Here is a 22,245-nt window from a genome sequence, read left to right as displayed (position 1 = left end):
GTCGGCAGGTGGTGAGCAATTGTATCCTCTCCCCTTGTTATTTCACTAATTGTTATTATCATTGGTGGTAGCAGTAGTGGTTTTGTGTTATACCTTAGTTGCGGGACTGCTCTTATCTCAACCCGTGGGAGTTACATTCTTCCCATTCTCCTCCCCATCCCTCCGGGAGCGGGGGGAGGAAGAAGGGGGGGGGGGAGTGAGCGAGCGGCTGTGTGGTTCTGAGTTACTGGCTGGGCTCAAACCACGACACCTTTTTTTTTTTTTTTTTTTTTTTTTGAGAGAGATATTTATATGTGTGTATATATATAACAAGATTGTGCTAAGGTAATTAATGAAAGTTGTGATATCAGTTTAAGAGTTGGTAAGTAGGAGAAATCTTCCAGACATCTCCTTCTAAACTCATAAATCTACTTCAACACAACTGTTAGCTTTCTGGATAGTAGTGCCTGAGATATGTGAAGTGCAGGTAATAAGATACACCACACTATTTTCTCGGTTTAGGAAACCAGTCTTTATTAAGGGGTGGTATGAGGTTAATCTGCCACAATTGTGTTTACTAAATTAATCCCTGAGGCTTCTCCATGTTCCCTAACACTTTTCAGATATCTATATTTTATTAATGTTCTTTGGTTTGAACTGAAAACATTGATTACTTGGTATTTGAAAAATCAGGCTGCTTGAAAGAATATAACTTAAATATGAAAGTCTTTCTTATTAGAAATAAAAAAAGATCTACACTATAATGAGACTTTGCACTGATGATAACGTGTATTTGTGTTACTAGTCCCAATAAGTGAAATTGTGTTTTGAACACAGCTGAACAGTGTTTTTTAGTGACTAAAGAAGAAAAGATACTTTTGGCACTGCTTTTTCTTTGCAGGGCTGACAGCAGTTGTGTGCTTAGAATACATTTTACTTCTGGTTTTGTTTTTTTTTTTTTAAGCTAACCAAAATCAACCTTGAAGCACAGAGAGTGGAACAAGAATTAAGAGATGAACTGTCAAAGAGTGTAAGTAAGGCAGTAAGTGATGCAGATAGACGACAAATCATGAAGCTAGAGAAGCATGAGATGGAGCTCAAGACTGAAGTATCAAAGTAAGTGTTGAAGTAACAAATTTCACATGCAGTATGTTTAGAAGCATGCAAAAATTTATACAGGTTTACATAATACTCTACTTATGTATTTCTAACATAATTTTCAATGCCTAATTTTTTTGGCATTTTTTTATATGTTAATTCATTTGGAATTGAAAATTAAGCATTTTTAATTCATGACTACAAAGAAAGTAATTTGTTTAATTTTGTTTTGAACAAGGAATTAAGTGCTGGTCTGGATAGGGTAAGTGTGCACTTAGGCACTTATTGCTAGTATTTTTAAACTAATTAATTAAGGCTTGTTTTGTTTCTGTTCCACAACCTTCCTTAAATATATAAAGAACTCATAAAAGAAATTGGAAAGTAATTCTTATTTTCAATGACTCATAGATAACTCAAAGATTAAACTGCAGGGGGTACCATTTACTTAAAAGAGATTAACTTTGCATGCATAAATTGAAAATTTCACCTTTTTGGCTATGTTGATAAAGACATTTGTCTTCGAGTAAATGATGTAACCTGTTGTATTGCTAAAACAGCAAAGTCCGTGGGATATTTGCAGTGATTTTTGACACTGAAAATGAGTGATGAGACTTGGGGAAGCAGAGAAAGGAATTGAGAATGAAACTTTTTGAGCATTTATGTTCTGTAGCAGGAGAGAGATAAGAGGATGGACATACTTAGTTCAGGTAAAATACAGGGCACTATTTTCCTGGAGTAGATTACTGCTGGCAAACTTATGTATAACTTACAGGAAAATGTCCTTTGAAAAAATAGGCAATACAGAAGAATTTTCAAAACAAGGACTCCAAGTAGTATATACAAGAATGCTGAAAAGAACAAGTCTTCAAATGTTTTGATGTTTGGAAACGATGCTTAGTATGTTTCCTCATATCTTCTGTGTAGAAAAACTTCATAGGACATGCAGTGGTTTCGGGTGACACAATAATCTTGTTTTCCCTGCAAGGTTGAGAGAACTGTCTGATGTAGCAAAAATGCAAGCTGAAGCTCTGGCGGCACGCCAGCAATACAGAGATAAAGAAGTGGAATCTCTTAAAATGCAAATTTTAGATTATCAGGTAAGAGGCAACCTTTATTAGCACTGCAGTTTGACTTTTTCTTCCCTGGAGTGAGAAGCAATTAAGTAATTTTTACAGTGAACTAGGACACTGCAAAAGCATTTCAGAAGGATCTTAGCAAGCTGGTCCTTGTAGTGGCCATACCCTTTCAAGAGTTCTGTATTACATTGATTAGTCCCTTCTCCATTTCTTCCATTTCTAGATGTACAGCTATTAGATATCCTGAGCTTTTTTTTTTGTCCCTGTTATTTTGCTGATATTTATTCCTTTATGATTAATAGCTCATGGTCTGTATTTAAATATAATATCAGGAAAGTTTGATCTTTTTTTACAAGACAAGCAATGACATGTAAATCTTGAAGATTTGCAGTAGACTTATTACATTGCTTTGTTATTAGCTGAAATAATTTTGTGGGATTTGTTTTCATGTTCTAGAATGGTTTCAGTTCCTAAATACAACACTTGGTGTCAGTTTTTCTTACCATACTTTCTATGTTTAGATATACATTCCTTCCTCATTTCCTGGTATTTTGGTAATTCTAAAATGTGGCTGTAGAAACAACAGTGGGAAAATAAAAAGCTGGATTTAGAGGCTAATTATTGCTCTTATCTATGGAATAAAATACATGCAGTATAGAAAATAATTTTAAAAAAAAGCTGTTTGTATTTACATATACACTGCATTAACATTCAAAATGAAAAATAAATTTGTTCTGTAAATTTTGTTCTTAGGCACAGTCAGATGAAAAAACAGTTATTGCAAAACTACATCAACAGATCATATCCCTTCAAAGTAGTGAATCTGATGCTGTAGGCAAATTGGAGACACTTAAATTGAAACTACAGAAGACTGAGATCCATAATCTACGTTTAGAGCAGAAGCTTGATGAGAGAGAGCAAGCCTTATATTTTGCTCGACTGGAAGGAAGAAATAGAGCCAAACATCTACAACAGACAATTCAGTCTTTGCGTCGACAGTTTAGTGGTGCTCTGCCTTTAGCACAGCAAGAAAAATTCTCTAAAACAATGATTCAGCTACAGAATGACAAACTGAAGATCCTGGAGGAAGTTCAGCATGCTCAGCAGGAGCGTCGAAATGCAGAAAACAGAGCATTAGAGATGGAATTAAAACTGAAAAGTTTAGAAGAATTAATAAGTGCATTGAAGGACACAAGAGGAGCTCAAAAGGTTTGCTATTTTACAACTTTGAATAACTTTGTTCATTTGATCTGCATTCAATTCCATTTCAGTTCAGCTTGTTACCTAAACGTCTGGTTTAATGTAGAAATTAATAATTTCAAAATACACTTTGTTCGGATATGACAGCCATCATTTTTTGGTTTCCTCTTTTAAAAAAGTAATATATCATTAGTTATTTGCCCTGTTAAAGTTGGCACAGTCAGATTTACTAATTTTCTTTAGTGCTCAATTAAGTGGCAAAGGAAGTAGAGGCTAACTATGAATTCAGTTATATTAAATTGACTTAAATTATGAATCAAATTAAATTACGAATGAAATTAAATTAAACTCAGGAGTAGCGTTCTGAAGCTCTGTACCATGAGCTTGCATTGAAATCTTCTCTACAAATCCATGTCTTATTAAATAAATCCAGGGGCAATAATTTAGGCAGCATGGTCAGAAATGTAATTATACTCCTGTAATTCTACTTCATAGTATTTTGCTATTGTAAACAAAGTTGCCTTGAAATTTGATTAAGGCTTTCTCACTTCTCTTTCAGATATTATATAATACGGTTACATCTGTCACAACTAAAGATGTCTGCATGTAAGCAGTGGTTGTAGCACTCTTGGCATGTTTAAGCCAGTTTTCAATAAATTTTGTAGAGCATTTTGACATGAATATGTCTGTTATTCTTGGTACATTTGCATTTTTGAATACTTAGTTTTAATGGTTTTGAAAATCTTGTGCTGTTTTAGAAAAATCAACCAAACTTCTTGCATGCTCTTTTTGTTCAGTCGGGACAGATGAAAGGGTATAGCTTAATTAATTGGAAAATTATTTGTAATACACTTATGTCAGTGTACGGGAAACCTGTTGCCTCTACTATTGTCTCCTGCACTTTTTAGTCATTCCTTTTGCAGTTTCATACTTTTGCTGTGCCTACTCACTCAAGAGAAGTGAAGAAGTTTAAAAACACAGAATGTCTTTTCCTGTTGGTTTGATAGGTGACATACTGCCTCAAAGTCAAAGAGTGTAGCTGCATCTAGTTGGCCTGTGGGCTTGGTAAATTATAATACTGTGTATTATTCATTATTAGGTAATTGAATGGCATATGAAAATGGAGGAACTCCATCTGCAGGAACTTAAACTCAATCGAGAGTTAATCAGGCAAAAGGAAGAGGTGAAGCATTTGCAGAATATAATTTCTGAATATGAACGTACAATCAGTAATCTGGAAGAAGAAATTGTACAGCAAAACAAGGTATGTATTTCTGTATGCTATTAGAAAAACAGCCTATTCCTTATTTTACTAAGTGCTTTTAAAAAGGAAGATTCTTCCTAGTAAGTTTTTAACATAGGTGTTTGCATCTTAGCTCCGTAATTCTTTTTAATGGCAGACTTCAGTATTTTACATTTTGGTATCACTTTATTTTCTGTTTGAGTTGGTTATAAAATTCCCATCCCCTTCACTAAATAAAACACCTTTATCAAACATTTATTACAGTTTCATGAGGAAAGGCAAATGGCTTGGGACCAGAGGGAAGTAGAACTGCAGCGCCAATTAGACCTGTATGATCATCAACAAAATGAAGCACGTAGCACAGCTCTAAAGGTACATGCAATGAAGTAACTAAAAATATACTTAGAAGTATGTTTTGCAGAGCTGTCAGATTACACAAATGTTAATCTTTCTGTACAGTTAGAAGAGGCTACTGGGTCAGTTCCAGACTCTAGTTTACCACTTGCACAACAACTTGAATTGGCTTTGAGAAAAATACAGGAGCATACTCAAACAATCATGGAAACCAGAGCAACCTGCAAATCACTGGAGAAGGTAATTAAGGGACAAAGTTTGTATTTTTATGCCCTTTAATTTTTTATATATAATAAATATCCTTTTATAAATGTAACTCAGATGTGTCCAGTCCCTTACAAATATTTAACACTGAGAAAATGTAAATAATATAATCATGTTGTGGCTAAAATGAAACATTTTTTTCAATGGAACAAATTATTGGGAAAAATTTCTTAATTTTTTATATCGTTCATTTAGTAGAACAAGATGCCTTTGCTGTACAAAATTCAGTTGACTATAATTCAATTTAACAAGTGTTACATTAGATTTAGTAAGTAGCAGAACAAAATCTTTTTATCTTGGGTTGCTAAATTGAAATTGTATTGCAGAAGATACTTTGTGATTCTTAAGAAATTTGGAAAACACCAGCTTGTTAATTTGGTAGCACAGAATGAATTGCATCAAGTGTCTTGTGCCAAGCAAATAATACATAAAGGCACAGCGATTATATTCTGGAACTTTTAAAATGTAATAGTAATCCCATACAGCCAGAACTTGAGTGCAAAACATTCTGTGTTTGTAAGTCCGGTTAGACAAATCTTCTGGTACATTTTTTAAAAAGTAAGATCTTTTTGCTGTGTTTGAATTCTGGAAACGCAACAATTGCCTTTCATTGTAGAAATTAAAAGAAAAGGAAACTGCTCTATGGAAAGCTGAACAAAATGTTTTATCAAGAGATAAAGTTATAAATGAACTAAGACTTCGATTACCTGCAACATCAGAAAGGGAGAAAATAGTGGCTGAATCAGGCAAACAAGATGATCCAGAGTACCGTCATGCCATAAAAATTGCTCATCAAACCATTGCAAATATGCAAGCAAGATTAAATCAAAAGGAGGAAGTGTTAAAAAAATACCAACATTGGCTTGCTAAAGCAAGAGAGGTACTTAAACTTTTTGCACAAAATTTCTTCCATTTTTATGCTATTTTAGTTGATTCTTTGTTTATCTCATTGCTAGTGAAATCTTTAAAAGTTTCTGACCTGAGAGGTAACAGAACAGAGACAATTAGTAGCTTCCTATGTAGAAAGTTCATGTAGAATTTTTTAACTTCTTAATAGGAGTTTGCTTAGTCAGGACATCATGTATATGATGTCTGTGTAGGAATTAAATCAGTGTGACAGGGAAAAGAATTAAAATGCTGGTATGAGAAGTGGTTTCAGTATGTTTATTTATTGTATTTTTATATGGGATTTTCCAGTACTTGCAACAACGATCTCTGGACTGCATCTTTTATTGAATTTGGAAGGTACAGGAAAGACATCCATTTATGGAAAATATGCTTCTTAAAGCATATTTTAAATTAAAGCATATTTAAAGGCATAAACAGTGTATCTAAGCATACTTTGTATCCTTAAAGCATAAACCTTGTGTCTAAGAGGTACTTTAAGATTAGACATGCGTTGGTTTTAGTGTGTTTGGATCAGGAGCACACTTCCAAAACAGACTTAGAATCATCCTCATTTAATGTGCTTTGGTTAACATGTGTAGCTATTACTTCTGGAAAAATCAGGTTCAGTTTTTGTTTTTTTCTTTTTTTTTTTTTTTTTTTTTTTTTTTTTTGGAACCAAAACCAGAAGATGCAGTTTAAAAATGAGTGCTCTGTCTGCTAGCAAATCCATGGAATCACACTATATTCCAGAGTAAATAGAACAGAGAAGTATGTAGTATGGGTATCACTATCCGTATTGATAGTCATAGTTGGTGAAGACCAACACCAACTGTTCTGCTCTCCAGCTCCTGTCCTGTTGCACCATACTACTTGTTACTTTGATTAAAACTGCAATAGTAGCTTGATTTTTTTTTTTTTTCCCCCAATGGCGTTAAAAAGGAAAAAAAGAGAAGTGATTATAGCAAGAAGAAAAGAATTTTTAAAACTGCCAGAATTAGAGGAAAGTCTGGGGAGCAATACTGAGCAATTAGCGATCAATCAACCTGAAGGTCCTGTAGTTTCATGGCTTTCTGGAATAGTGTACATCGGTAGAGTTATACTTTTAATTTGAACTAACAGGAACAAGAGGAAATAGCAAAGAAGCATGAGGAAGATCTTAGAGTTCTACACCAGAAGTTAAATTTGCATGCTGACAATTCCCTTAATAAATTCAAACAGACTGCTTTGGTAAGTGTGATAGTAAAGTTGTTCTCAAATTTTTAAAATTGTTGACCAAAAGAACAGTTTTGCAATCAAAAGTAAGTAAGGAATGATGACAGGAGAAATAAATGTGTGGTTGATACAGAATTATTGTATTATTCTTGAGAAAATTCATGAGAGATGGATTAGAAATCAAGTGTAAAACAAAGTTGCCACCTCAGTATATATGAGCATTATTTGTATCATCCTAATTTATGGAGGTTTCTAGGAGAGAGAAGTACATTTTGTTTTCTGTCCTTTTCATTCAGTCTGTGCTTATGTTAAACTAACCACTTCAATACAAATTTTTTTCTTGACACTTTATGATACGGTGAAACCTGTATTTGACTGGTTATTCTGAGGATTATTAGATGCAGAAAGCTCTTTTCAAACCAGACCGACTGCTTTCTCTGTGGACTAAGAAACACATCTCAGTAAATATACACGTTAGATATTAATGCTTGGTTATATTCAGGATTGAGTTTAAAATGCATCAGTAATGCTTACCTTTGATTTAAAGCTTAAAATGTTACCATATGCATTTGTTCTCTTTTACAGGAGTTAGCAAAGACTTCTTCATCACTTTCCAACAACAAACATTTTCTCCACTTAGCTGAAGTGGAGCAAACTGTAGCAGAACAGGATAATTCTCTTACTTCACTTGTTGGAAAATTAAAGAAAACATCATTTGATTTGGAGAAACAAAACCAAATTACTTCAATGAAAATCAAAGAGTTTGAGACTATCAGAGCCCAGTAAGTTTTTAGACTCTGTTAATGTAAGTTGGACAAATCAATTATGTATTGCTGCTACGGTGCTGGTCTGACATTGAACATGTTTTTGCTGAATTTAACATTTGGCTGAAAAACGAACTCAAAAGAGTTACTATGGTTGTAGCCCTTCATCGGGGCTAATACTGAAAAACTGTGGCTTCGAAAAATGCCTTTCAGTTGTTAGCTTTGTGCCATTCAGTGGAAAAGAAAGTATTCAAGGAGTCTTGATATCACAGCTGGTTTTAAGCTACTGTGATACTTGCTGGTTTGTGTTTTGGTTCAGGGCTTTTTTTCCCCTGATAGGGAAAAATCAACCTGCCTAACAAGTATAAAGTCATGAAAATTTAACTCCTGTTTAAAAGGAGAAAAGGATAATGCTTTCTTTACATCTAAAGGCCAGAAATTAGAATGAACAATGCTCTAATCTCATTTTCCTGATCTTCTTGAGTAATTTTCATACTAAATGGAGGCTTTCTCTGGTGAGTCAGTCTTTTCTTGCTGTTTCCAAATCAATGTGTCATTTGCTTTAACAATGATAAAAAATCATGCTTAATTACTAATTGATAACTTTATTACTGCAGTGTACACTATCAATGCTTATTTTTTATTAGGCTTCGTGAAAAGCACACAGCTGATGTGGAACGACTAAAAGATGAGGCAAATGTATTGAGGAACATGATATCTCAGATGGAGAAGGAATTTGCAAATGTAAAAGCTGAACTAGAGGTCCAAAAAGAAGCAAATAATAGAGCACCCACAGCAACACTGAAAAATCTGGTGGAGCAGCTGAAGAGCCAGTTAGTCATAAAAGAGAAGCAGCAGAAAGTTAGTCAATAAAAATTAATCCCTATGTCATATAAATGTTTAATGTTGCTTAGTGCTTAAGAATTCTATGTATAGTACAGCAGGAGAATATAATTGCATAATATAACATAGTAAAATCCAATTGCCTTTTCTTGTTTTGTAATGTTCATATTAGCAACTTCTTCACTTAAAAGCACTTGAATTTATTGTTTTCAGGCTTTGAGTAAAGCACTTCTGGAACTCAGAGCAGAAATGACTGCTAATGCTGAACAGCAGATTATTTCTGCTGCATCACAAAAAGAGGCATATATGAATGTCCAGGAGATTGTTGACAGACAAACAAAGGAGCTTACGGTGAGTACTAGGTAATATTGTTGTATTATTGCATTGTTGTATTATTGCACTAGTATTGCATTGTTGTATTATTGATAATCCTGATTTGAGAGGTTTGCTCTTTTGTTTGTTTTTCTTCTAGACACAGATAGAAGAATTAAATAATCAGATTACAAAACTTACAGATAACCTTAAAACAAGTAAAACCAGGGAAACTTCCTTGTCTGATGAAAGGGATGAGTTGAACCAAGAACTTCAGAGGAAACAAAAAGCATTTGCTAAAATGTTGAGAGAAAAAAGTGAATTGGAAGAAGAAAATGAAGAACTGAAGAAACGGATTAAGAGGCTAAGCAGTAACATTCAGGTAGAAGTGATTTTTAAAAATATGTTCAATCTTGGTCAAGTTTCTGCATAGATGTGCTGGGTTTGGGGATAAGACTAAGTACTTTTGGCAGGCATTGAGACTTACCGGATTTGAAATGTTATTTTTGCTTATCAGCTGGGTCACATGGGAGCTATTAGCTTTTGCTGTTTGAAGCATGCCTCAAATGAAAGGAAGGAAGAGACTGAAGAATACTTGCTCCTTAAAATGTTTGAAAGAGTCTGAGGAGTTGAATCACCACTTCCAAGGCTTCTTTGAAAAATGGAATTTTGTGATTCTCCTTTTCTTATTTCCTCTTTCAGAAGAAAAGTGAAGAATTTACAGTAGAATCGTATAATTTATTTTTTTTAATTCAGCTACTTGTTGCTGATTATTCAGTTTAGAATGCAAAGTTACATTGTAATACTTTAATACTTCAAAGATAATTCTAAAAAGATCATTTAGGTTGTAAACTAACTCTACCAATTGGAATTAAAGTCCTTATTTTTTGAGTGGAGAAAATAGGTAGTGGTCATTAAAATTGAAGTTTGTAAAAGTTTGCAATTTTTCAGAGCAAAGCTGATGAACAAAATCTGATAGATACACTTCAGAAAAAAATTAAGAAGTTGGAAAGTGAAATTGAGAAGAAGTGTGAAGATACAGACAAAAAACGTGTAAGAGAAGACAAGGTATGTGATGTTTGGATTGTGGCTGTGAAAGACATCATTGGCTGAGGTCTAGGCAGTTCAACCCTACCTGCCTCTCAAAAAACCCCAACTAAACTTTATCAGGAGAAAAGCAGTTTCATTACTGTAACTAACTTCTCTGTGTTTACCATGCTCTTTATTTTTACTGCTCTTGTTGCTTAGTACTAGTATATTAATGTTTTCCTGCCCTTCTTGTAGAAGTAAAGATCCATTACAAGTCTTAGAAAACTAAGATTAATAGGTAGCAGTGAAATTGATTATGTAAGTGCTGTCAAATGTGCATTTGTGAAGTGAATGCAGTGATAAAACATGAAGTACCTAGGAGCAAAAGTGTGAATCCTAAAAGAGATGATGTCTCTGTAAGTGATTATTCTTCGCAGTAGTGATCTCCACGTACAAGAGGTACAAGAGCAATTGGTGATGTGTTCGTTTTACCAGTTGCTTTGTTTGGAGTTTGCTTGTTATTTTACTACTTCAGTAACTAATTAGTGGCTTATCACAGTAATTGTAAAGTATACAGGAATACTATAAGATGCATTCAGACTATTTATGATATTTATGATATTAAACATTCGACGACTGCACTTACACTTCCAATTAATTTGAGTCTTTTTTTATTACCTTTTGCTTAGTATCTAGAGATATTTTTCTCAAACTTGGCACGTATTTTCCTTTTTCCAAGATTTTGCTTTCTGTCTGTCCCTTAGTAGCAGTGACTGTTCAGAATGAAGACAGAAAAGAAAGTACAGGGGCTAGCTGAAAAAGGGGAAAGACAAGTTAAGAAAACTCAGAATTGCTTACAGAAATATTGACTGTTATTGACTGGTTTTCAGTAATCATTTGTGATCACACAGGTACAGGTTTTATCTGATGTATAATTTACAGCTACTGAATTGTAACTTTAAGTAGAGATTCCATTTCTTATAGGAAAAAATAAACTGAGATGACCAATTATACAGCTGTGCAGCAGGGGCATATAAACTCTGGGTGAGCTGCAGATCTGCTGTAAATTGGCATAAAAAACCACTTCTTTAATCTGTCATCTTTACTAATGTGTAATTCCGAGTAAAAGGATACATTGCACTACACAAGTCACCACAGCATACTTAAGGTTCCCAGCTGGGCCTGCTATTTACCTTTTGGTAGATGAGGTAAATAACATGTGCCTGCTATAGCTTCATGTTTTAAATTGATAAATGAAGAATATACCATTTCTGGCTTTTAACATGTTTGTTTATTTTGCTTTAAAGAAAAAAAGTCAAAAAGAAATACATAATTTGTTTATGTGCTTCGCAGACCTCCAAGGAGGAAATACTCAAATGGGAAGAAAGCAAAAAATGGCAAATGAGAACGGAAGGATTGCGGAACAAGCTAAGGGAAAAGGAAAAAGAAGCAGATGCTTTAGCTAAACAGTTGAATACTTTGAAGGAAATCTATACCAAGTGAGTTTGTTTTAATAGATGAAGTTACAAAATGATGACATGAGGGAAATCCAAATATGTTTGTCACATAAAAATTTTAACAGTTTGTTATAAGATTGTTGTCTAGAATTTGACATTGCGATTGAGATTAAAGGGATTGGTTAATTTTCAAGCAGCAGGCTATTCTTCTAGTACCTTTTCCCTTGTAGAAGCCAACACCTTTATTAGAAGAAACTGTCTCTGAATAAAAGTAAAGTCCTTTATTATGCTTCTTGCATATAGCATTCTGTAATGGCCATGAAACAAAAACAGCTTTATGAAGACAGGCTGTTTCTTAGATTACTAGGATGGGACGCTGTGCTACTGCTGTATGCAGTGCTACTGCAGTGCTGACAGTTCTAGGATTATGAGATGGAAGCTGTTTAAAAAAACCCACATGTGCAAACCCTCTGCAAATGTTATGTTTACTTCAGTATAGTAGTGGCAGGGTTTTACTGATAAAGATGCAGAAGAGAAAGGAAACTGTGATGGTGATTGTAGCTGTTGTTAGAGTTGGTTTGAAACTGCTTCAAAATGGTATTTATTCTCCGCAAGTCTTACATGAATTTCACATAAAAGATGGGCAAGACCAGAAAGTGGTTTATGACATGCATGATACTGACTTAATGTTCATTGTTTTTTCCAGGTTTGGTTTTGAGGTGTTCTTTTTGTAAAGCTGTACTGTCTATAAGTTAACCTTATTAAGCAGACAAGGGGGTGTGGTTCAGTGAGCAAGTACGTCACAAATGTGGATCCTTTAAGACAGAAAATATCTTCTAAATGAAGTAAGTTAGCAAATAAAGTTTTAACTGTAAAGTTACTGGATGTTGCAGGACTGAAAAAGAGAAAATTACCCTACAGAAGAAACTGAAAACTACTGGTGTCACTGTTGACCATGTTGTTGGAGTAAGAGCCTTAGAGACTGAAAAAGAACTGGAAGAACTAAGAAAACAAAATCTAGATTTAGAAAATGAAGTTGCTCACATGAGGTGAGAGGCATTTTGAAAGAATCTATAAAAACCAAAAGATCTAAATGAGAAAAAATACCTGTGGAAGGAGATAGTAGTCTCTGTTAGACCAACTGATGCAGTAAGGGAAAAAAAAATTGATGGGAATTTCAAAAATCCTTCTTTGAGTCTGTGATGAGCAAACTTAAAGCTACTTTGGAATAACTGTGCTTGTTCAGAGAATATGCAGCATTGGTTCATTATTCTGAAAAGCTAAATAATATGAAAAACATCTGGTTCCTATTGTGTAAAACTATAATTACAATTTAGAATTCATGAAAGTTACGGGAACTAAGTTTCAGTTAGGGAGTGTTCTTAATCAATGTATCCACTATCACAGTGGCTAGTGGACCTGAGTAATAGAAGGTGTACACATCTCAAAGGAGCAGATTCCTTTTGCCAAAGCAGGTACTTTTGATTCATGGGGATTAGTTGAAGTAGCGTATATGGCTAGCATTGATTTAGAATAACTAGCCCAGTAATACTAGAAAATCCAGTCTAGAAATCCAGAAGTTCATGGGGGTTTTTCACTTTAAGGGATGTTTTTCTGCATTAATAGCCATTTGTTTGTTTTGGTTTGATTCATTTTTTGATGTAGAACACAGCAAGCAATCCCACGAGATTCTGTTGTAGAAGAATTACATTTCAAAAATCAATACCTCCAGGAAAAGCTTCATGCATTGCAGAGGCAGTGTTCAAGAGAGGCATATTCTAGACCATCAGTAAGTTAATACTGTAACCATATTCCCTAGAAGAATTGCACCTATTTAACAAAAATATTTGTTATCCATTTGGTATTCTGTGTCACTTAGCTGGTTTTATTTCAAATGATAGTATTCTAGAATAGGATATGAAATACTTAGTTTTTAGTGTTTTTAAAAAACACAACAAAACAACTCCATCCCCAAACCCCAAAACTTGCAGTTTCTGTGTTCTACATGTAGAAGTTGAAATATTCAGCATCCTAGCGTATGTGGAGAAATAAGGGATATGTATTTTTAAATATGTGAGTCTGCAACTGAGAGACTACTTTCATATTCCATATTGATTGAAAATTTGGGATACACAGAGTTTGGGGAAGTACTGATCTGCATTTCAGTTACATTACTTGTTTTTGTTGTGTTTTGATTTTTACAAGGTTCATTATATTGCAAATATTGCATTATTAGGTTATCGTAATCTTTCAAGAAATAGCTTTACCAGTACGTTCTAGGTTTCTTTATTTCCTGTTTTGTTTTACTGTCTTTCTGCTTTCTTTCATGCTTCATTCTATCTTCAACTTGCATCAGAGTACAGGTGACCAAACTGAACTGTCCGAGTCTGTTCCTCTCAGTATCAGTAAACAAAAGTATTTGAATTCCCTTCAAAAGCAAACTGTTTCAAGTAGGAATGAAATCAAACATCTGACTAATCATGGCATTACTGATGACAATGAAATAGATGAGGAAGCAGACATGCAAACATGCATCATGCCTAATGAAGGGCATGAGGCTACTGCGGATGCAAGCACAGACGTGTCTCCTGAAGAGCATCCTGAAGATAGTGAGAAATGCAAGGACACAGATATTTCTAGGGAAGGACTGAAAAACAAAAATATAGCTGAAGCTGATGAAGGAGATGTGCAATGAAAAAGAAGAAAATATAACCCAACCTGAAAACGGAAAACTTGAGGAATTTCAAGAGGAGGAGAGGGAACAAGAAATGCTCAAGCAATCAAATGCTCCTGGTGGTGAAAGTGTAGAAGAGCCTGATACTGACAGAATAAGCTGCAATCAGTCTGATGCAGGAGAACCTTTTAATCAGGCTAATGACTGTGAAGCATTAAAATTAAATGTGAATAATGAAATGAATGAACACACTGCAGAGGATAAACATGAAATTTACCAAAGTGGTACAGAGGGGCTTGAAACAACCCCAGAACTTTGTGAAATGCCTGAGGTTTGATACTGTAGCAGTCAGCTAGCATTTCTTCTGTATAAATGATGTAGAAATAGAATTGTTTGATCTAGATAATGCAGTGCTTTCCTATGCATCCTCTGCAGGAATATTAAAGTGGTCACCAAGGGGTCCACAAAGCAAACCTTATTACTTGCATGGTAGGCAGCATGTCAGCTCACGTCTAAACTACTGTCAACTCTAAAATTTTGATCCAGAAAGTTTGCAAATACTATCAATGATACCTGCAGCTAGTTGATGATCTTCATTCTTTAAGAGACTTATGATGTATTATTACTTGCACTAAGAAAAAAAATATGTTTTAATGAACCATGTACTTTGTTCCTAGTAGTATTATTATTGAATTATTAAGTGATCATATGGTTAATTAATTCCATAATTACATAATCAAAACCTGCTCATCATTATACCATCAAAGATTTTTACTCTTTAGTAGTCAGGTTAATAGTTTACCATATACTTTTGATTTGAATTGGCAATGTAAGGCATGCAAAGCACTCTTTATGTAATAGAAATCACTAGCCTCCCTGGATAAAGATTTAAGATTGTAGGAACTTACAGACTAAAAACTAGAGTGATGTACTACTCTTCTTGACTTGCTCTGTGACCTGTTTGACTTAAGTGAAATTCCTTATGCCATATGTACTATTTAATGAACGTGTCAGAATATATCCTTAGAATTAGATGCTGTTCCCAGGTACAGTGTCACAGCTTACTACACTCAGTAATTTTTTTGTCTTTTAGACTTTGAGATTTATTTCTACCCAATAGTTTGAGAGTTAATTTGACAAAATTTTTAGTGGCTTGTACTGGTTTGTGAAGCAGTTAGCTTTGTAAAGCTTAAAGGTTAAGCAAGTTTAGAAGATGTAAGAGAAGGAGTTACAGTCAGGGCAAATTAGATCAAAACACAACTGTCATCCATTTCATTTCTGTGAAAAATAGTAATTCTCTGTTGCTTTTTATCAGCTACAACTGATACAATGACTAGTGCATTACCACTTAATAATTTTTTCCCTGTTTTCTCAAGACATCAGGAATGGGATCAGACGATCAATATCGAAGAGAACAAGAGGTTTTAAAGGAAAATTTAAGATTGTCATCTGAAAACGTTGAGCTAAGATTCCAGCTAGAGCAGGCCAATAAAGATTTGCCAAGACTAAAGGTAACATCTTTTTACCTTTAGCCCCCTTTACCCTGAAAAAAGTTAGGGGATTGCTTAAAAAGAAATTGCTATCTTTTCTGTACATACTGTTAAGTTTTTTATGGTTTTATGGAAGATGAGAAGGTTGAATGGCTGGTAGAGATTATGAAAAGTGCCATTGCGATGGGAAATTGATTTCTCGTTACATTATTTTTTTTTTTTTTTTAAAGTAAACCAGTTCTGTAATTCTTTTACTATTCACCTCAGTTTGAAATCAAAATAAGTTCCTTATTACTTTGTTTTTTATAGGACCAAGTAGGTGACTTAAAAGAAATGTGTGAACTTCTTAAAAAAGAGAAAGCAGATGTTGAACGAAAGCTGGGCAGCGTTAGAGGGGTGAGTATTGTAACAGCATTTTTCATGGTAATTAAATGAAACCAAAATACAAAAAAAGGCAATGTTTTATTAAAGCTAACTTATTTGGAATCAACCAAACAAAGAGGAATTGTTCTTACTTGTTTTTTATTGCCAAAATAGTATAATAATTAATGAAATTCAGTTAATGGGACCATTAGAAGGATTAGAGCTACACTATTAAATAGTCGCACTGTCATGGCCTTATTTTGATTTTTGGATTAAAGTTCTCTTCAGAATCATATTTGTACAAAAAAATGGGAGTTAAAGCCCTAATATTGAAAATTATATTCATGTATTGCCCAAGGAAGTTGTGAATGCTCCATCCCTGGCGGTGTTCAAGGCCAGGTTGGATGGAGCCTTGGGCAACATGGTTTAGTGTGATGTGTCTCTACCCATGGCAGGGGGGTTGGAACTAGATGATCTTAAGGTCCTTTCCAACCCTAACTATTCTATGATTCTATTTATGTAAGTGCATAATACCATTACAGCTTTTTATTTAAAAGACAGGATTTTGATTTGATACAGATGTTAGAAAGCCTATGTTATTGTTAGTGAAGTATTTTGTTTGATGTATTATGCAAGATAATGCGATTAAATTCTACCTTAGCTCTTGTCAACTACTTTAATAGAGCAATATTTCAGAAATCAGGTAAAAAAGGCTTCAGCAGTTCCCAGTATCTCCCTTGCCACTAACTTGTCAAACTATCTGTGTGACCTTTTAAAGGAAGCTGACTTAATAAAAGCTCTTAAGTGCCTTTGTAGCTCTTTCGGTATACAAGGAGAATGAGTTCTGCTTTTGGGTACCTGGAAAACATTGCATGTTCCCCATTCTTTTACTTGTACCTTGCATGGACTGCTTGTCTATCTGCCTGTCTCTTACACAGTGGTAGTTTTTGGATAAAGAAACGCAGTTTATAAAATTGTTTCATGCAAAGGGTCTGAGGAGGCAGCAAATTCTTAATGTTCCTCCTTTTCAGGCACCAAGATCTGACAGAGGTTTTTCTTTAACTCTGCTGTGTTCCAACACAACCCTCCTAATCTCTCCAATTATTTTAGAGAAGAAAGAATAGGTCCTCATTTCTACTTCCAAAATTTCATTGCTGTATATGTTTTACTCCAGGGAGAAAATCCTCCCCGGTTTCCACAATACTGTGCTCTGTAACTCTGTAGAAAGAAAAGGAGATACCTGGGGCCAGAACAAGAAACAGCAGCATCTTTAAATTATAATTGCTGAGGAAAACAGTCACTGCAAAGATGACGAGAAAATAAATGCATGTGAAGACCTTTTAACAGCTTTCCTACCTCATAAAAGAACGTAGTGAAAGAAGAAAAATGGAGAAATTACAAGCTTTTTTCTTCACATATTTATTTATCACTCTACAAGGAGAATATATGTCTTGAGAAAGCAAGATTTACTCATGCTTTAAGATGTAGTTGTTCTTGTCACTTTAATCCAGCAGAAATTTTTCCCTCAGACGGTATTAGCATTCAAGCAATTGCCATGGTCCATTGGATGAGGGGAATTGCTCTACAAGAAAGCTAAAAAATAAAGTAGTATTTTGATTTATTTTCCTAGTATTTTTCAGTCTAGTTCATAAAGTACAGCAGATTTTGAGACTAACTGGAGCTTTCTTGAGTAACACAGAAGATGAAGGAGCTGCTGTGTTGACTTTGGGGAGCTAAGTATGCAAGAAACTTTAGGGTTCAACTCACACCAAAATATAACATCTTTCTTATAAATATACATTGCAGTGGGGAAATACGTGATAAAATAAGATTTGGAATATCTCATAATGTTAAGATGAACTGTTTACTTCCTTTGAATTTTTTTTTTTTTTTAATTCCCCCCTCCCCCCACCCCCCCCCCCCCAGGCTGGTAGGAGTGGAAAGACAGTCGCAGAATTGGAAAAAACAATTGGTTTGATGAAAAAGGTTGTAGAGCGAGTCCAAAGAGAAAATGAGGATCTGAAAAAAACTCCAGCTGTGGTTTCTAACGAGAAATTACTTGGTCTTGAACAGGAAAATGAGAGGCTAAAGGTACTGATATCGCTCCAGCAACTATATTTATATAGCAGTTTAGTATGCAAGTTAGTAGGAAAATGGGAACAGCAGGCCTGTTATTGATATCGATCAGCAGAAAAGTGTTTTAAAAAAACCAAATATGAAACCTGTACAACAGAAAAGCAGAACTTCATTTTAGTGTAACATACTGCATGTTTTATGTAATGGCACTCTGCACCTTAAGGATACATTTAAACGTGATTAAATGTGAGGTTTGCTGTTCTAGGTAGCTGTAACTACGCCATGCTTTAAAAATGGAGATCTGAAATTTTCTACTAAGCAATGTATATGTGTTTTAACAAACTGTTTGATATTTAGTCTGAAATGGAAAAGATGAAACTTCACGTGGGGGACCAGCTGAGTATGCGTCACGAATCTAAAACCAAAGGAATGGAAAAAGTCATTACTGAAAATGAGAGGCTGCGTAAAGAACTGAAAAAGGTATGATCATTGTAATGCATGCCTTGATTTCCATTAGTTACTGGTTGTGGTAAGTGTATATTTTTTTTTAATGGCTGATATGGAATGGACACTTTTCTAAGAACTGATATTGCTATGATAGAATTTTTAATTATATGTGGAGAGGAGACATCCAAGGAGCAGCTCAAGACAGAATTTGGAAGTTACAGCAGTAGTGATCTTGGAGGCAGTTTTCCTCTAAATCAGCACTGACCCTATCTCACCATCATTTCAGATAATCCTGAGCTTCGTTAGGTCAAGTATTCCATAAACCTTTGTTTTTATTGAACAATAGGAAGTTGACAATGGAGAGAAGCTACGAATAGCAAAGAATAACTTGGAGATATTAAATGAGAAGTTAACAGTACAGCTGGAGGAAACCATTAAGAGGCTAAATTTGGCTGAGAGCCAAATTGATGAAGCTGATAGCAAAAGCTGGAAGTCCATTGTAACAAGGTAGGAATTGAGAATGAAGTAAGGAAGATAATTTCTCTTAAAATACTAGCAAACAAATTAGGCTTGAATTTTCATACTTCTTCTGTCCTCTTTTGAAGATAGTTTGATTTATCCATATTTTATTTTCTGATTATGTAACAGTACGTAGAATCAGTATAAAGGTCCAGCAGAGATCTAGGGTCCTTAAATACTGGCCTTGTCAGCTGCTTCTATACAGTAGCCAGTTACTTATCTCCCTTCTTCAGATTATCTATAGGCTTGTGGATAGTTTTGGTAAAGGAAGTATTTTGTGTTCCTTGCTGCTTAAATGTATTGTATTTGTGGCTTGTGGAATGTCAGCGTTTTTGCTGAGCTTAGAAAGTATTTCAGTACCTTAGCACGTGGATCATAACCTGAAACAAAAACTGTAAGCCAGGAACCTGCGTTTTCCATCTTGGCTGGATTTGAACGTAGGTTTAACCATGTGAATGTGAAGAGGTTGTGTTAGGAAACACACTGGATTTCTATATTCCTTGGGGCATGTAGGCATAGTTGACGCTCCCTTGCGTGTGTTCTGAAGGCCCTGAAAGCTAATTGCAGTCAGCCAGCTGGTTCTATTATCTGTAGAAGAAGGGAGAACTGTAGAAGAAGGGAGAATAACTCGCAGACTGGCACTGGATTATCTTTTTCAATATATTACATGAAGTGTGAGAATCGCCATTTCCAGATTTTTAGATGAAACTCAGATTTTGAAATCAGCATAAAAAAATCATTTTTTGTTTGGTAGTAATAGTAAACGTCTATAACTACCAATAAGTTATCTGCAAGTTACCTATCAATTGTTTTAAAAGTATCACTTTCATCACTCAGTGTGGAACAAAATAAAGAAAACTGGTTTATGATGCCAATTTCTTCTTTACAACCTAGACACACGTTTGTTTTAGTTTTGGTTTTTTTTTTTTTCACTTGTCTGTACTTCCACGACTAGTTCAGTTGCTTTTTCTACAACAACCTTCTATACAGGCTGAAGACCTTAACTCTACAGCCTGCACAACTTTAATGGCATACATTCCTTTGCTAGAAGCAAGCTGTTAATTCTGTGGTTTGTGCTTTGCTTAGAAAAATGATTTTGGCAAACAATCACCCCCAAACCATTACTGTTAACACCTGGTTTTGGTAATGAGCTGCACACAAAGATGCTAGTTATATGTCACGCTAGAGTGATATAGAATATGAAGAGAGATAGAAAATATATTCACGGGAAATACATCTGTGATTCATCAAAGTGGATGATGAAGGAGAATTTTACCCCCCTTGAGGCAAGAATTTTTAACTGGGTATTATCTCTTGTACTGCTGTAACTCAGAAAAGGACAAGAAAACAAGACAATGCATACACTATTAAAAGAAATAAACACCCTGCATCCTGCATAAGGATAGAAGAGAGCAAATCTGGGGGAAAGAAATACTTAGTCATTGACTCCTGGATGGCCTCAGGATGACATAAGATGACATGTTGCAAAAGTACTCTCTAATAGTTGTAAACAGAAGTGGAAGTTATCTACAAAACCAGAACCTCTGACAGGTACATTATTAGAGCAGAAAATCAGCTGGGCAGGAGAGAGGCTTGTCTGATTTCGTCCTAGGTCAGACCACTGTTAACAATCTTTCTGCTGATGCCCAGTCTTGTACTCCCACAGGATCCCTTGCAGAAGATCTAGTGCTTCTCTGCCATACTGCTGAGCCCTTTCGCTTCACTGAGACTTCAGAAAGCTGTTCCTTTTTTTAACCTTCCCCCTAACCATGTAGTGAGGTAAAATGTCTCTCTGCAAGGTCAGTGACAGCCATATTTAGCACAAGGAAGGAAGGCAAAACTGGTTGCCAGCCACTGGAGGAGGAAGACAGGAATATGCAATGAAGATGGTAGGCCCTTAACACCTAGCATATCAGCTCAGTAGTTTGAACATAAGTTTTTCTTTTAGTTCTTCACCTCTTTGAAAAACATTTCCACTTAGTTCTGTTTAGTTGATATAGATACATTGTTGTGGATAGGTAGATAGATATAAAATCAAAATGGTTGTGCTTAATTTACTTGTCTATTTCAAGTGGTGTGAATAAACTTCTATTTGTGTTTACTTTAAGATAATTTTAAAGTAAGTGACTGAGGTTAAGACATCACTAACCTAAAGGAGATCACTAGGGCACTTCAACACGCAGTCCACCTCACCAGCAAATCTTCCAAAGTAGTAGAAAGTGTTTGATAGGGCAGACAGGGGGGTCATCCAAGTGATCCTCTGAAAGGCTCTTTGGCAGGTAGCAAGATGTAGATCATATTGCTATCCGAAAACCCACTTCAGACAAGAGATTGGACTATGTGATCTCCAGAGATACCTTCCAGCCAAATTCCAATGATTCTGCAAAAACCTTTTTGTAGCCTTGTATGGCTCAAAGCAAAACAAAATCCTCCTCCAACTGCTGTTACTCCAGGGTAAATGGAATTTTTTTCAGAATGCTTTTGTCTTTGGAGTCTTCATCTTCTATATCTATATTAGCCCTTTCTCAGTACATTAATTTATTTCCCAATAAATCCATAAGAAATCATATTATTAAATCATAAAAAAAATACAGTCAAAGGTATGACACTGAAGTAAGACCCAACCAATGTGCATGCTGTATCAATAAGAGATGTGCATGTTTTTAGCAGGAGGTAGTTTGGGGTTTACTTGTAATATAATAAAAAGATCCCAGTCCCCCTTTAATAAAGTGTAGACACAAAGTAAGATCCACAAAGGTGTAACATTTGGAAAAGCCTTTATTCTAAGATGAAAAATGTATTTTTCTTTATGCTTCTTTCAGCTCACTTATTTTTAAGACCAGTGATTATTTCAAGACCAATGCCTCAAACATATTTTAGGTTGTATTTTATGGCATTTAATCTCCTGCAGGTATTTTAATCTCTGTTGCTCTAAAAGTATTAGCTTTTGCTCTTCT

The 22,245-nt window shown here is 34.9% G+C and overlaps 1 protein-coding gene across 8 annotated transcripts in view; it reads left to right on the top strand.

Moving 5' to 3' along the window:
• CEP290 (centrosomal protein 290) overlaps window positions 1–22,245 on the top strand; it is a 56,075-nt gene that overhangs the window by 29,921 nt on the left and 3,909 nt on the right. For 5 of the 8 annotated variants that reach the window (XM_030480862.1, XM_030480864.1, XM_030480865.1 and 2 more), the window contains 21 exons: window positions 944–1,095; window positions 2,063–2,174; window positions 2,907–3,362; window positions 4,453–4,617; window positions 4,861–4,968; window positions 5,056–5,190; window positions 5,831–6,094; window positions 7,222–7,329; window positions 7,900–8,096; window positions 8,726–8,939; window positions 9,135–9,272; window positions 9,394–9,615; window positions 10,185–10,301; window positions 11,616–11,761; window positions 12,613–12,768; window positions 13,385–13,508; window positions 15,770–15,904; window positions 16,193–16,279; window positions 18,173–18,337; window positions 18,680–18,802; window positions 19,116–19,276. In XM_030480862.1, coding sequence (XP_030336722.1) covers window positions 944–1,095; window positions 2,063–2,174; window positions 2,907–3,362; window positions 4,453–4,617; window positions 4,861–4,968; window positions 5,056–5,190; window positions 5,831–6,094; window positions 7,222–7,329; window positions 7,900–8,096; window positions 8,726–8,939; window positions 9,135–9,272; window positions 9,394–9,615; window positions 10,185–10,301; window positions 11,616–11,761; window positions 12,613–12,768; window positions 13,385–13,508; window positions 15,770–15,904; window positions 16,193–16,279; window positions 18,173–18,337; window positions 18,680–18,802; window positions 19,116–19,276 — 3,485 coding nt within the window. Of the gene's footprint in view, window positions 1–943; window positions 1,096–2,062; window positions 2,175–2,906; window positions 3,363–4,452; window positions 4,618–4,860; window positions 4,969–5,055; window positions 5,191–5,830; window positions 6,095–7,221; window positions 7,330–7,899; window positions 8,097–8,725; window positions 8,940–9,134; window positions 9,273–9,393; window positions 9,616–10,184; window positions 10,302–11,615; window positions 11,762–12,612; window positions 12,769–13,384; window positions 13,509–15,769; window positions 15,905–16,192; window positions 16,280–18,172; window positions 18,376–18,679; window positions 18,803–19,115; window positions 19,277–22,245 lie in introns of those variants that run through there. The other 3 variants (XR_003990740.1, XR_003990739.1, XM_030480867.1) reach the window with 3 other exon arrangements.

The sequence above is a fragment of the Strigops habroptila genome, chromosome 3 (genome assembly GCF_004027225.2).
Source record: "Strigops habroptila isolate Jane chromosome 3, bStrHab1.2.pri, whole genome shotgun sequence".
Lineage (NCBI taxonomy): Eukaryota > Metazoa > Chordata > Aves > Psittaciformes > Psittacidae > Strigops > Strigops habroptila.
This window is presented reverse-complemented; position numbering and strand designations above follow the sequence as displayed.